The 15,959-nt window shown below is 28.7% G+C and overlaps 1 protein-coding gene across 2 annotated transcripts in view; it reads right to left on the bottom strand.

Moving 5' to 3' along the window:
* Positions 1-581: 581 nt before the first annotated feature.
* Positions 582-15,959, bottom strand: part of LOC126743832 (ras-related and estrogen-regulated growth inhibitor-like protein) — a 59,660-nt gene continuing 44,282 nt past the window's right edge. For both annotated transcript variants that reach the window (XM_050451064.1, XM_050451063.1), the window contains exons 4-5: positions 12,929-13,185; positions 582-1,424 (exon numbers count right to left, since the gene is read on the bottom strand). In XM_050451064.1, the coding sequence (XP_050307021.1) occupies positions 1,113-1,424; positions 12,929-13,185 (569 nt within the window). In that variant the 3' untranslated portion in view covers positions 582-1,112. The remainder of the gene's footprint in view (positions 1,425-12,928; positions 13,186-15,959) is intronic.

Genomic DNA, 15,959 nt, shown 5'->3' with positions numbered 1-15,959 from the left:
AATTTGAGATAAAATGTCATCAAAATCTTTCAAAAGACGACTTATCTTTATATATAGGGGGCGATAAAAATTACCAAAGGCAATAGAAAAAGATTTAAATTTTATTTTTAGATATATTCAAGTTCTTCAGTTATTAGGAAATCAAATGTAATTAAGTTTACATCTAAATGATCATGGGCTGATGACATGGGCACCTATCCCGCCTCCTCTATCATCTCTGTTTTTTACATAAAAATTATGGCCTGGCATTTAAACAATTTTGAAAACATATACATCCTGACTATTAGAACGAACTACTTTAACAAAAGCCCAGTTTGATAATTCATACATCATCCTGTTTTAGAAGGGGCTTTTTAGCGCAATATAACGAAAAATCATCTATTTATTAAAATTGCGTCATAATTCTTCTGATGCGTTTTTAAAAAAGTCTCTTCTATTTTAAATATTGGTAAGCCGTAAGTACGATAATTAGTTCAGTTAGACGATCAATTTTTGAAGGGTTTGTGCCAACCAACATTGGGTTATAAGCAATAATTCGTCAAGAATTCATTAAACAGGCTATTAAATAAAACAAGGAACAGTTTAAAATAAATTCACCATTTATTACTTAAAAACCTAACTTAAACCCTACATGACAAAATAAAAGAATATCACAGCCTTTTAGCACACACAATATTAATCAATACTTGGTATACTTAAAAAAATCGACTAGATCGAACAAATTAAAAAAGAAAATAAACAACAAAACTCGCGAATGTAAAGAAACTTACCTATATACTCAACAAAATTACATAATAAACAATAAAGTCACTTTAAAAATCAAAACCTTATGGCAATATAGGTATACATAAGTACACATGTCATGCACACATTTATTTGTTTATTATTATTGTTATTATATTGTAAAAAAACCTATATGTACAAATCTGACGCCTCACAACATTTAAATATTAAAAATAATTCGGCGCCAGCACACTGTAAAAATCCGGAAACCAATTTCCGGATTCCTGTACAAGATCCCTCATAAAACTAAGGGAAATAAAAATCACCGTACTAACAGTACCATAACAAAAAAACAAACAAAGCATCCCTTAAGACTCGTTCTCGGATAGTCAAAGGGACGCGGTAGCGGTAAAGTTCTGCCTCCTCCTAATCACCCTGGATTTGTACAAATCCGACTTATGGCACACCACCACGGTACCGCCTTGTTTGGTATCCGGTTGAGATTTCGGATTCACGTTTCCTATAAGGGTGCCGATCATTTTCGAAACGGAAAATTTCCGTGTTTTTTGAGTGGTTTGACGGCATTCGCTCAGGACCATATCGAAGGCTTGGTAGATGGCCGGAGAGTTGTCTGCTACGGATACTTCGTAGAAGGTGCAATTGTTTTGGATGCCAACGGTACGACCTTCGCTTTCCTCGACCTGGAATAAAACAACCGATCGGTTAGAGAAGGTTTTGTGGTTTTATAATGGGAAAGTAAATAAAAGTACTTCATATGCAATAAGGTTATGCTTCTCTTTTTGTCTGAATGCACTGTCTAAAGTTTTACAACCTAAATTTATTATGTATGAAGACCAAAAGTTGTAATTGCCAAAGGAATTACTGTATTGGGGTCAAAATCTCTATTTATATGTATACAATAAATTAAAAGTCATTGTATACATACAAATAATAAGTGCACATTTAAACGAATTTTTGAGGCAAAATGAACTCAAGCCATAAAAGTCCTATTCATTTATCCATGTATGCCTTTTAGGCAGCTTAAGCTGTTTTTTATTATATTTTAGGTTGAAAGTACCTTAAAGGCTTCCTCAAAAAATATAAATGGAAGAGACAAAGATAACGACAAACGCAAAATACTTGAAAACTCAGATCAAAAAATTTAATTTTTTTATGTAAAGTTCCTTGTTTGCCTTCATTCAAAAAAAAAACAACTATAAAGTATATAATTATAATCACGTTAAGGCTAATTTAAATTATTAGTTAAAATAGGATTAACCATCCAAATATATAAGCCTATAAAACTAGCCATATTTACAACCCCCATATCCAGTTCAACGACCCTATTTCCATTTAATTTTCATATTGAAATTCTCCAATTGCTTCTGTATTCATTATCATTAACACGAAATTATGTGAATGTCAATATTGTACTTAATATATAATAATCGCACATAAAAAACATTAATGTAAAAGTCAGCCTCCACTTTAACTTTTAATATAAAATCTGTATAAATTCTAATTTTGTTTACGAATTGTAGGCTTAAATTAGCTTGACACAAGATATTCCTGGATTTATGGATTTTCTTTATAAATTGCTTAAATTTCTTACTTTTGTTTTTCTGTTCTTGGGAGATCTGAATAAAATATTTTAGGAATATTTCATTATTATTTTTTTATCTTTAAGCATATTTTATTTACATAATTTTAAATATTTAGACATTAAATAGAAAAATAGATTTGTGCAGTACAGGCTCTTTTAATAGAAATTATAATTTTCATTTTTTAATATCAGAATTTTTGCGTTTTATTTGAGACTTTGTTAGTGACAAAGAGGGTTTGTTGGTGAAGCGTTTGGGTCATAGAATTCGAATGAAAAAGCATATGAAGGTGGAGAACAATATTTCTTTACTAACTAAGACTACAAAAAACATATGTTGTTGAAATTTGATATTATGCAGTTTAGGAATAAAAATGACTTAGCTAATGCATAATTTAACAAGGCATGGATGTCACTTTTATAGACAAATGGCATGAAAAGGGACGATTATATTCAACTTATATAAAACCAAAACCTAAACTAAAAAGTGAATTTTTTAATAAAAAATTAAAATGTATGTAAAAAAAATGCAAAAAACGTAAAGTAAGTAAGGTAAGTAAAAATAAGGAAATTTTAATTTTAATAAGTTGTTAAAAAAATTGAAAATTAATTTTTTTATTGTAGATTTTATGATAGTAGCTATAAATGCCAGGCGAATCTGGAAATACTCCAATAAAATCTATATTAAAGCTCTTAAAGTTTAGTTTTTAAATACAGATTTAATTACTCCAGATATATTTTACGTGTTGTTGTAATTTATTGTTGTATTTAATTTATTTTCTCTTTTTTCATTTTAAATAATTAAAAAAAAAATAATTTTTATAGCATAGGGGCTTTTTATGAGAATTATAATTTTAATTTTTTTTTAGTATCAGATTTTTTGCATTTAATTTGAAACACTTTTGAGATTTTGTTAGTGACACGAGGCCATTGATTTTTAAAATTCCAATAAATAAGCATAAATGTGCAAGAGTTATTTTTTTACTAAAAAGCTAAAGAGTATGTAAAAGACTTCAGAAAACACACGTAGTTAATATTGGGTAATATGTAGTTTAGGACTAAGAATATAATTTATTTCGTGCATAACCTTATAAGGCATGATTATCATTTTTATAGAAAGTTGTAACTGGCCTGCTTAGCCTAAAGAAATTACATAGGAAGAAGGTGTAAATATTACCAGAATCATTCACAAGACATTCCTGAAATAAGTCATTTATGCATTTTTATTGTAAATTGCTCAAATTTCTTGCGAATTTGTCTAAGAGTTTATTGGAGAAGTCTTTGGGTTTTAGAATTCGAATGAAAAAGCATATGAAGGTGGAAAACAATATTTCTTTACTAACTAAGACTACAAAAAACATATGTTGTTGAAATTTGATATTATGCAGTTTAGGAATAAAAATGACTTAGCTAATGCATAATTTAACAAGGCATGGATGTCACTTTTATAGACAAATGGCATGAAAAGGGACGATTATATTCAACTTATATAAAACCAAAACCTATACTAAAAAGTGAATTTTTTAATAAAAAATTAAAATGTATGTAAAAAATTGCAAAAAACGTCAATTAAGTATTTGTTAAAAAAATTGAAAACTATTTTTTTTTTGTAGATTTTATGATTGTCGCTATAAATGCCAGGCGAATCTGGAAATACTCCAATAAAATCTGAATATTGGAAATACTCCAATAAAATCTACAGTAAAGCTTAAAGTATTTTTTTTAAATACAGCATTAATTACTTCAAATATATTTTACGTGTTTTTTATTTTAAATAATTAAAAAAATAATTTTTATAGCATAGGGGCTTTTTATAAGAATTATAATTTTAATTTTTTTTAGTATCAGATTTTTTGCATATAATTTGAAACACTTTTGAGATTTTGTTAGTGACACGACACGAGACCATTAATTTTTAAAATTCCAATTAATTAGCATAAATCTGCAATAATAATTTTTTACTAAAAAGCTAAAGTTATCTTGTCAAAATGCATATTTTATTAAAAATCTCAAAATAAGGGTCTATTAGGGTTTATTCAAGCAATATTTAAGTGGGACATATTTATTTACTTCTCTTCCGAAAATTCCCTAGATACCCTAAATATGCCGTCTAGGAACATCTTTGCCTTATTAGGGACGCTCTTCCTATACATATATTAAATTAATTGCAAACACGCATTATACTCGGATTTATTGGAAACTCCTTTCATCCAGGTGTGTTTATGCTTAAACTCTATAAAAAAAACCTAAAAATAACCGCTAAGGAACCAACTTGGTATGTTAACCTTCGTCATCGGAATGCCAAATTTTATGGCCGTTCTAACACTGACCCACAATCATTTATAATTACGCAGTGTATACGTGATGTATGCGATGTGGATTCATTACCCTCAACAAATAAACTTATCAGGCTTAGTAAGCGGATGAACAAAAACACCGGTGACTGAAAAACTGATTTTAGTTCATTTCCTTCCTGAGAATTTTATAATTTAATTTTACCTCATCGTCTGGAAAAGAAAACGCTCCCTAATCCAGAGTTTCTTTCATCTCGGAGTGCAATGTTTAGGGAATAAAGCAGCCGCTGAACCGAACCTTTTTGTAAACGTTAAAATGCTTCTTTATACATCCGAGACGAAGAAAAACTGCATATAAACGGTATTCTTTCGCTGGTTCGGATTTATGGCTTTTGGCCTCCGTTTACAAAACAATTGTGACGGAGTCGCCGATTGAAATATGAACAACGATCGTCTAAAATGTTTGTAATAAATGGGCAAATATTTAATGGAACTGACGTGTCAGTTGGTTTTTATTATAGCATTTATGTTTCATATCCCAGGGGTATTTTTCTTAATCTTTAAGTCAACGAAAGGCCTTTTAGTTCTAATAATACACTCGAGGTGGACCAGGAACTTAGAATGTTTGAAATTGCCTGAAAAGTGTGTACAAAAAAGTGAGTTATTAACAAAAATAGTCAGGAGTGACCATTCAACTTACTGGAAGAATTTAAAAAGTTATTTTTTAACAGAATAAAATGCATCAAAAAAATTGACAGTCATAATTAACGCCTTATAAAAAAAAAATGCTTTACAGCCTAGAAGGAACAAAAAGTAAGTTGTACTGTTTAAAGTATATAAAAAAAACTAAAATTTAATTTAATAAAATATAGACAAAAAATATGTGTATAAGTAAATATAAAACAAAAACATAGCTTTTATTACCTAAATTAACTTTATTACATACATTTTGTTAAAAAAAAAAGACGAATTGAAGAAAAATAACAATTAAGCATTCTGAGCCAAAAAACATTTATTTTGGTGCAAGTTTTCACTTGAATGATAATTTTATTGCATTCATAGTTTTTTAAATAAAATATACAGTGTGTCCGATTTCCAATATTTTACCCACGTGGTGTACATCCAATTTTATTAATAAAAACTCATGTAAAAGTTGTCTTATTTTATAAGTTAACTTACAGGCTTTTAAAACTAATTTTACTAAGAAATTACTTGAAATAATAAACGCAAAACTTTGATTTTGATGAAAAATGCGGTAAAATTGTGTGCATTTTTTCAGTAACTAAGATTTAACTTGAAAATTAAGGGTAAGAAAATTTAAAAAAATTCACTGTATGTAGTGGAGTCAACATATCTTTTGTTTCTTCTAGTTTGTACGCAATAAGTTACGCTAACCAATAAACATCAAATTATTATCGCCACTCATGCTAATATTTGAAAAATTAGTTTCAGTGAACTTGTAAAAATTCGAGAAATAAAATTTTGATACGATTCCCATTCAGAGGATTGAAAAGTGCGACAGCCATCAATCAAATTGGATGTACAAGTGGTAAAAGTATCGGAAATCGAACCCCTGTATAGTCAAAAAATTAATTTTAAAGGAATTGACTAAAAATTTAATTTTCGTGATATTCTTTCTTAATTATAATTAATATTTTTACTATTTTTTAAAATTTAATATACTTTTTGAAAGAAACTGCATAAAAATAAAAAAATTATTTTTATTTGTTAAAATTTTTTGTTCATTTTGAATTGGTCAATTAATTTTTTTTTCTATAAATTAATTTATTTAATACATATTTTCAAATTTAAAAGCATTTATTTGCCAATAACTTAGATACAATAATATAAAATTAATAGATGTTTTCTTGACGAAAAGAAAATCTTCTTGATTATAAAAAGCTGCTCCTTATGGTATATATGCGAAGCTCCTCTGTGAATATTGTTAAGTAAATATATTTTTATTTACTTACATTATTAAATAGAAAAAAAAATTGTATAAAAATTACCTAAATAGAGAATAGAGGTTTATAAAAGTAAAAACTGCTCTAGCCAATTATATATTAAAAACTATACAAAACGAACATTCAAAAATATCCCTACTATGTTTGCTGTTCAAATAATTACGAAAATCATAAAACGGTTTCAATTAATAAAAAAAAGATGTTTCTCATATTTTCAGGCACTTAACTATAGTGCATAGCTCTCCACTTCTGCAGTCATATTAATTTGATAATTTTTTTTTCAGAAGTATGTACTTAATGGCTGCTCAAAAAAGCCATAAAAACTTTTAAACCTCCACACTTATATTTCAAAGCCGGTGTAACACCTAAAAAAGTTCACATACCATCAATTTGTCAGAATCCAGATATTTTTCCCATAAAAAAACCCCATTACATCAAAAAAGCGGTTTTCGCTCCTCTCGTATATCATCCTCGCAAATATTCGTATAAGCGTTGTTAAATGGGCGCATAAAATTTCACTTAATCTGATCTCGTGGTCGCATAACACCATTTCTTTTTTGGCAACGCACTGTAGATTTTGTTGTTTTAAAATTAAAATCGGGCGAAATAATAAAACGGACTCGCCCGCGAATAGATAAAACGCCTTTAAAATTATTCTTTCGGCCTAAATTTAGATGTGAGAGCATCACTATACGGTTTTTGCGGGCAGCACGACTGTTTTTGGGCGAAAATTTCTGGAATTCTGGATATTCAATTAAAAAAAAAGATTACTTGCTTTAAAAAAGAATCTGGAAATTTCCTTTTAATTTCGAATAAACCTCTTCTGGAGCAAGACAATAATTAATCCCAGATGATCTCCCTCTAAAAAGGATTTATTGGACGCAAACAATAAGTTAAACTCACATTTTATAGGTCGAGACCCGCTTTTTGTCATCATTTTCGAATTAAATTTCAATTTAATTTCTGGCTTTTGGATACGATTCGTGGCTTTTAAGTTAATTGTTTTGGATCCCTTTTAAGCTCTCGCATCTCGCTTAGGTAACGAATCTATTTCCGTTTTCATTTCCACTTTGTCTTTACCAGATAACCTTTTAATGCATCCAGCATAGAAAAGGGGAGAAGGCGTAAGGGTTTTAAAAATACAAAAAATAAAATGAGAAAAGAATTGGAAAGCGAGAGAAGGAAGGAGCGAATAAGCAAAAATTGGGCAACGCACTTGAGTGGAACAAAATGGAATTCAATCACACCATACCATAATTTATTAATTAGGACAAAAGGAATAAGAAACTGAAGACGAAAAAAATTAGGAGCATGAAAAGACAACTCTTTAGATGCAACAATCATATGAAGGAAATCTTTTGCGTGAGGTTTTGGAAAACTAATTAGATCGATTTCCCTGAAACTCCTGAAGGCCTATAGGAAGACCTGATCCTAAAAGAAGCTTTTTGAGATTAAACCTGCAGAAGTAGGTTTTTCGTATGATTGTGTGTTTGCGAGTATTCTTCTTCCCAAGCAACACATCATATATTATTATCATTAAATTGATATTTATTGCACGATTTTTTAGTAAATTTTGCTATATTTATCAGATGTATGTATATGGTCAAGCTAAATTTATAAAACTGTAGAGTATATATATATCATATACTATTCTGTCTATAAAAGGGAGAATATTTCGGCATTTAAAAAAATTTCGATTACTACACCTCAAATATTTGATGAAGTGACCGCGATATCACATACATATATGCCACTATATAGCATACGATATACTTTTCATACACGTGTATTTTTTATAATGTAATAATGAAATCTCACCCACAGGGAGATTTAAAAAAAAAGTAGGAAATCCACTATGGTGCATGAAACATAATAATTGTACCAAAGAAGCTATAAAAATAAAAGAAACTCAAGAATACAGATTTGCTCAAAACTAAATAAGGACTTAAAAATTGTTTCTTAGCAAAATGCAGTGGTGTACGTTTTTTTTGTTATTAAAAAATATTTACGATAAAGCCCTTATGGACTCCACTGATTAAAATTCGTTTTTTTTTGTACATCAAAAACTGCTCGCTAATGCATAAAACACATCTGCAAAATTTAAAAAATTAGGAGTTTTTTTAAATTTTGTAGCTTAAAAAAATAGTTTTATTACCCTGTAGATTCGAAAGTAAGACGCTTAGAACATTTAAAAAATAAGGAAAATCACCTTGTAAAGTTTGTCGGTAGAGTTCCTGCACACCTGGTAAAATATTCCACAATTTAAGCTTAAAAAGATACCTTTGTTTAAAATTTTATAAAAACAATTATGTAACGATTAAAATAAAACGTTTGTACTGGTTTTCTATAAATAAATATTTAAAGTTTTGTTGATGATAAGTATATTTGTTTAGAAGCTCATTCCGTTAAGCACATTCTGTAAACGTCTTTAAATCGTATACAATATACCATCCTTAAATATTTAACTTTTGTGAAATAATAATTATTAACCTTGTTAAACGTGAATAACATAATATTAAATTCCTCAATGTATATCAGGCAGACCTTTTAATCCAATATTTATAGTTGTTTAACTAAAAATAAACGCTTATTTAACTTTCGGGTGTTTTTTAGGTTAAGTTTATGTTATCTTAGGTTGGTCCTAGATACTTCAAACTTCATATTTTCGTCATTAAGTCATATCGTAAATTAGTACGAGAACATCCAGCATATAAACCGTAGAAGGTATAAGGGTTTAGGAATCGATATGTACAAAAAACAGAATAAGAAAAGAATTGAAAGGAAAGAGAAGAAAGAAGAGAAATAGTATTAACCAAAATACAATTGGGCATCGCACTTGAGTGAAGAAAAATGGATTTCAATCAAACCTGACCACAATGTATTAATTAGAACTAAAGAAGTAAGAAACAGAAGAAGAGGGAAATAAAGAGAGATGAATATTACTAAAGTGAAGACAATAAAGAGGGTTTGAGCTATCAATAGAATGTAAGACGAGGAAGACAAAAACCAAGTTTGCTTGAAAATTATTATGAAGAATTTTTAATAAAATTTGACCAATACCATAAAAATTAAGCTCGTGACGTGAAGTAAAAAATACTCTGAACACTGCAGAAGTGGGTTTTTCGCTTGAGTTTCTGGAAAACTGACCGAACCAATTTTTTTGAAATGATGACAATCTTGAAGATAAGACAATGTCTTAAAATTCAAAACCCTATTTAAAATTGTTTTTTATTTGCAAGGAATGTGTACAAATGAAGTGAAGACAAATCCCTACATTGTATTGCCAAATTGTCTCCATAAAACCATTTAATAATTTGAACTCTTTTAAGTATAAATAGCCATAATAAGTTGAGAAAAAATGCAGCATGTCCGGACAATCTTCAATGCCCCAACCTGTATATACTTTAGTAATGTTATTATCGTTACAATTTACTAATGTTGCTCGCTGGTCTACTTTAGTATATTTTATGCAATATTTAATTAAACTTGAATGACTCTAATTTTTTGATTAAAAAGAAAAGAAAATTTATAATGAAGGTCACATTGAATGAGCGAAATTTTATAATAATTAAAGTAAAATAAAATAATTTATTTTAAACAAAAGAAAACATAAATGATAAATGTATATAATTTTTATATTATAATGATATAAAGACGATCCTGGAGGGAATAAAGTAAACTAATAATAAATAGGGTTATAACTAAGGATGAATTTTCAATAGAATGAATTGAAATTAACGTATTATACGTGATTGGGCAATATTCCTTGTATATTTTATTTAAATTCAGTTGTAGAGTCTTGATCTACATTACTCTGTCTTCTTATTAAAATACAGGGGCTTCCTCAAACGCATTTATTGAAAAACCTCGTATTATTAGTTTAATAAAACTTTAAACGAGAATTGTCTGATAACACACTCTTTTTGTTTGCAAATATTCTTCTTAAGTTCTTATTATCTCACGTAGCCCTTCATATCTTTATTAAAAGTGAGATTGAAAATAGACTAGAACAGTAAAAAAAAGGAAAGCACAAGTGCCACGCCCATTTTTTTTTATAGTGATAAGGCTTCAATATAAAAAAATTGGGCGTGGCACTCTGCTTTTAGGAAATGATTCTGACTAAACCGAAAGAGAAGAAGAAGAATATTTGAGAGCTTTCAATAAAATTAGCTATTCTAGCTAATACTAATTCATTGTGTCTAGTTAATTTTAGAGTAAAAAAAAATAAAGAATTATGAGGGAAAAAGTGAAAGAAATAAATGAAGAGCAAAAGAGAAAAGACAAAGATAATAATTTCTGAAGTGGAAGTAAAACACGACGAAGAGATACAAATAACCCAAAAACCAGTAATAAAATAGTATGAAAAAGCTTTAATAATAAAATTTGACCAATAGCATAAAAATTAACCCCGTGACGTGAAGCAAAAAATATTTTGAACCCCGTAGAAGTCGGTTTTTTACACTCCCTCTCTCCTTCTAATGTAGAAAGAGAGTTTTGTCACAAAGAAGTCAGAAATCCGAGCACAAATTCATTCATTTCTCTCGTTGAACCAGAATGGACAACTTGTTAGATGCAACAACCATTTGAAGGAAATATTCTGCGTGAGTTTGTGAAAAACTGACTGGACCGATTTCTTTGAAATTCATAAGCGTGAAAAGGCTGTAGAAATAGCTGATCCTAAAGGAGCCGTTTTGAAATCAGTCCTGCAGAAGTGGGCTTCTGGCATGATTAAGTGCTTAAAATGCAAACTCTTTTTGATTGTAAATGTTCTTCTTATCTTCCAGTCTCAAGTACTTCAAATTTTATTTATTTGTAAGTGAGATTAGAAATAGACTTGAAGAGTGAAAAAAAAAAAAAAAATTAAAGGAAGAAAAGAAAAAAAATAACAAGAAAAAGCAAGTTTGATTAAATCGAAAGAAGAAAAAAAAGGAGAAAATTGAAGAGGAAGATGAATATAGTAAAAAAGACGACTACAAAGGATACACATATTTAATTTTTTTATTAAAATTGATCCTATAGCATAAATATATTCAAGGCAAAAGGAGATTGAGGTAAAGAATAAACTAGTGATAAGTTTCATAGCATAAAATTAGGCTTCACATCAATTAAAAATCCATGAAGGCAACATAGACAAGAGAGAAAATAATGCGTATAAATAGAGAGTAAGAGAAGAAAGACAAAGAACAAATGGTCTAAAACCGGGAAAAAAATAGTCCTAGCCAAAAATAAAAACATTGGAGGTAACACTGATCTTTTTGGCAATAACTTTACTAATTAGTACTGAAGCAAGAAAAGAGAGAGAGAAGGAGATAAAAAAGCCTTGCAAACCTTGAGAAAGCCTAAAATATGGCTTGAAAGTTTAAGCGTTGACAATAAAAAAGTAAAAGGTAACAAAAATTATTTTCTTAATTAAAGTTTATTCAACAACCCCAATAACAGTTTGCATGCTAGTGAACTCGTAGGCTACTTACTTTATATATTTCATTTCTATAAAATACTCTGAACCCTGTAGAAGTTTTTTGCGTGTCACTTACTTCAAATGAAAAGTTACGTAAAAGACATACATCCAAAAGTGGAGTTGTATCCGTAAGACCTGACCCTGAAGGAGGCTTTTTAAGAACATTCTTGCAGAAGTCGGTTTTTTGCATGATAAATAAATGTTCAAAATTTCAAAGTGCAAACATTAGACATGGCACTGATTTTTTAAGAGTTTTAAATTACTAAATGAACTTAAGGAGAGAAATAAGAAGACGCAAAAAACAAAGGCAAATAATAACTTGTTAAGAATTTAATTGAATAAAGTAGCCCACTATTTTTTTAATTAATTTAATTTTAGAGTAAAAAAAAATAACGAAGGAAAAAATAAAAAAAAATATTAAAGAGTAAAAAAATTTGACATCACGTTCAAACCGAGAAAGTGATACGAATAAATTATTTATATAACAGGTAAGAGAAGAAAAACAAAGAACAAATACGTCGGTTTCAAAAATAAAAACATTCGAGGTGGAATTAATTTTTTTTGCAATAAGTCTCACTAATGTTAGTAACTATGATTGAATAAAAGGAAAAGAAAAAGAGGAATAGTAGAAAAGCCTCTTAAACGCCTAAAAAAAATTATTTGACCATCAACTGTAGAAAAAGTGGAAATTAAAAGAACAAAAACAACAAATTTGCTTAAATCGAGCTTATTCAATAAATCCAATAAGAATTAGGGTGTTACTGAGCTCTAAGGTACTTACTCTACATATTTCTTAAAACAAAAATTTGCATAACCTTTTTACATACGATTCACACCAAACAATCAACTTCAATTGGGCAATTAAACAGAAAAATAAAAACGAACTTACTTGTCTCAGGTGCTCGAGATCAGCCTTATTTCCAAGCAGTACCGTTGGTATCTGTGGTCTCAACTCCAAAACCCTCTGTAGCATATCCGTAGCTTGTTCGAAACTCGTTCTGCAAGTGATATCGTAGGCCACAATGGCGGCATCTGCCCAATAAATCGCTTCTTCTGGAAATGCTTGCAGGTCACAACTGCATACGTCAACGATCTCTACTTCTAGGGAGGTATTGTTTATCGTCAAGGTTTGTCTGTATAGGAGATCTGTAATAAGGAGAAAATTTGTTGAATATTGGAGATCAGAGTTTTAAATGATACATTTTTTAAAATCATAATATTGTACTAAAGTAATTTTTATTAAAGAAAAACATCCTAAAGGATGGGGTTGTTTTTTGTGTTTTCCGCTGACAGATCCTGTAGTTACTCATTGACTTAATGCTCCGATGGTGCATTTCCAATAACAAAGCATTACTTTATTTTCAGCTGTAAGAGAATGATATTTCCAGACGGTATTTACGGTAAGGCGTTCAGTGCCAAAAATGCGCTTCACACGATTTCATATGCCAAAATTTGATTTATAAAAATAAATCGAATCCTACTTGCTACTAAATACCTTTTTGGCTCGCTTGAATCTTGAAAATATCTTTATTCATCCGATAAAAAATCGAATATTTTGAAATTCGTGTGTTTATAGGTTCTCCCCAGAAAAGAAATCATCGGAATTTCGAATATTATTAATGAGTTGGCGCAAATATTTATACGATTTGCCAAATTACTTTTTAATATAAGAAATTTCCTGTTTAATTGTTCTGGACTCGTATGATACGATATTTTACAAATTAAGATCGATTAGTAAATAAATCAAGTTATTTTAGTTCTATGTTTATTGTGTGATTATAATTTTGTTTATTTCAGATAAGGAATTTAATGGAACGAAGCAATAAAAGCCTATAGTTAAATTCAATAAAACACTTTCCACACTAGTGATGTAATATATTACTAAAAATCGACACCCGAATATATTTTCGTCCGTATAATAAAAATAATCCGGTCAGTAAATCCATTTAAACTTTCGGTTTTCCACGGTGATTTATTAGGAATGTATTCTTTGAAATCGAAGCATTCCCTCCCGAAAATGTTTACGCAGACCCGTTCTAAATGTTTCGAGCGAAAAATTGCATTGTGTAATACGGAAGAACACGGAAAAAATATTGTTATTACGACTCCTTCGCTTTTATTTATATATCAAAAGGCGATAAATTGTTGCGAATTTTTAAGGAGCAGGTGCGTTGTTTATCCACGTTGTGACAGCGACGGATTTTATGGCGCCCCGTTAATTTTTTCACTTTGAAAATCGTCCTGGTAATAAAATTAATATAGACCATGTGGGAAGGTATTACCAATACTTTGAAAAGAAATAGTCTAAAAAGCAAAGGGTGGTAGATAAAAAATCAAGTTGATGATGAGCTTTGTCAGTTTATATGAAAGTCATTAAATTTTTAGCACAGTGAAAGAATTTGTGACTCAAAATAATTTAATAGATTAGGAGTAATCTGCGAGAAACCATACATGTTTACCATACGGATATAAGATTTACTAGCACGTTGCCAAACTTTCTCAATTTTATTGGTTTCCAGATGAGTGGTCTGTAAGTGAGTATGCCCCGGTAATTTTATAAATATTGAACTTTTTAATGGGAATATTTTCAATATTAGATCAATACCGGGCAACGAAAAATATTTAGCCCAGATTTCTGTTTTTGAAAACAGACTTAGAGTTATTTATTGACTTTGGAAAATTATAGTTCATATAGCGGAAAGAATTCGTATTTTTTACGAGCCTTTGATTATTTTATTTAAACTTCGCATTATACTTATATGGATAAAAATGTGCATCGTGTTTTAAAAGCTTATGCTTTACTTTATGCTCTAAGCATTACGTTCTGGAAAAAGTTTGCCACACATGTGTGAGTTGAAATTATAGCTAATGATTATGAAATAAATAATTTTTTTTTTAAGACAGTATTTCGTAGACAGTTTTATGTTGTTCCATGGATTTATATTTAATAATGTTTTTATGTGATAACAAAGTGTCCTTCGTATTCTAAAAGATTATGCTTTATAATACAGTAAAACCTTAGACGAATTTTTGCGGTTGAAGCAAAACAAATTAAATTAATTTGATTTTAGGTAGAAATAACTTAATCAAATTTAAAAGGTTTAGGTCTGGTTTTCGAGAGGATCATTTAATTTGTTTTTAGGTATGGAGCGTATTTAAAATCAATTTATAATTTTTTATGCAGTATTAATTCTCATTATAAATATATGGCAAGAAATTATCTTTAAATTATTCCCTTTTTAACAAATTTTCGAAAAAAGTATATAAAAAGTTGTATATTCAGATTTAAAAAAAATAATTTCATATAATCCATTATGGACCATTAAAAAATTGTTCCTATTTAATACGTATTTTAGGTACTTATGCATTTTTATTTATAGCAATTTTTAATTTCCTTTTCAAATGAAATACTTATTATCTTAAGTAAAATTACTACAAAAAATATTTTTTAAATTAAATTTATAAATTTTTTTATTATTTTAGATGTCTGGTTAGAAACTTTATATTAAAATATTAATGACAAGAAGCATTAAGCTCTATAAAATTAGACACGTATTTCTAAATAAATTATTTAGTTTTCTACGACAAAAACAGTAGAATTAATTTAATTAAATAGAAAATTTAAATTTTTTATTGAAAGATTTTTAAATTTTATTAAACACATACAATTGGATAAAAAGTGTACAACAAATAACGCTAGTAATATAAAAAAAATAATTTAAATTATTTTAAATTATTTCGCTAATAAATAGGTTGGAAACACTTGAGAATTAAATAATAAAAATAAAAAATATCCTTAAATAAGAACCCTGTTTTGAGCCTTTGAGAAGCGAATAGTTAGTAATACGCGAATTTACGTTAATTTTAATAATTAATTACAGGCTTATGTTACAAACAATAGGATACCACATATCTATAAA

The sequence above is a fragment of the Anthonomus grandis genome, chromosome 13 (genome assembly GCF_022605725.1).
Source record: "Anthonomus grandis grandis chromosome 13, icAntGran1.3, whole genome shotgun sequence".
Classification (NCBI taxonomy): domain Eukaryota; kingdom Metazoa; phylum Arthropoda; class Insecta; order Coleoptera; family Curculionidae; genus Anthonomus; species Anthonomus grandis.
This window is presented reverse-complemented; position numbering and strand designations above follow the sequence as displayed.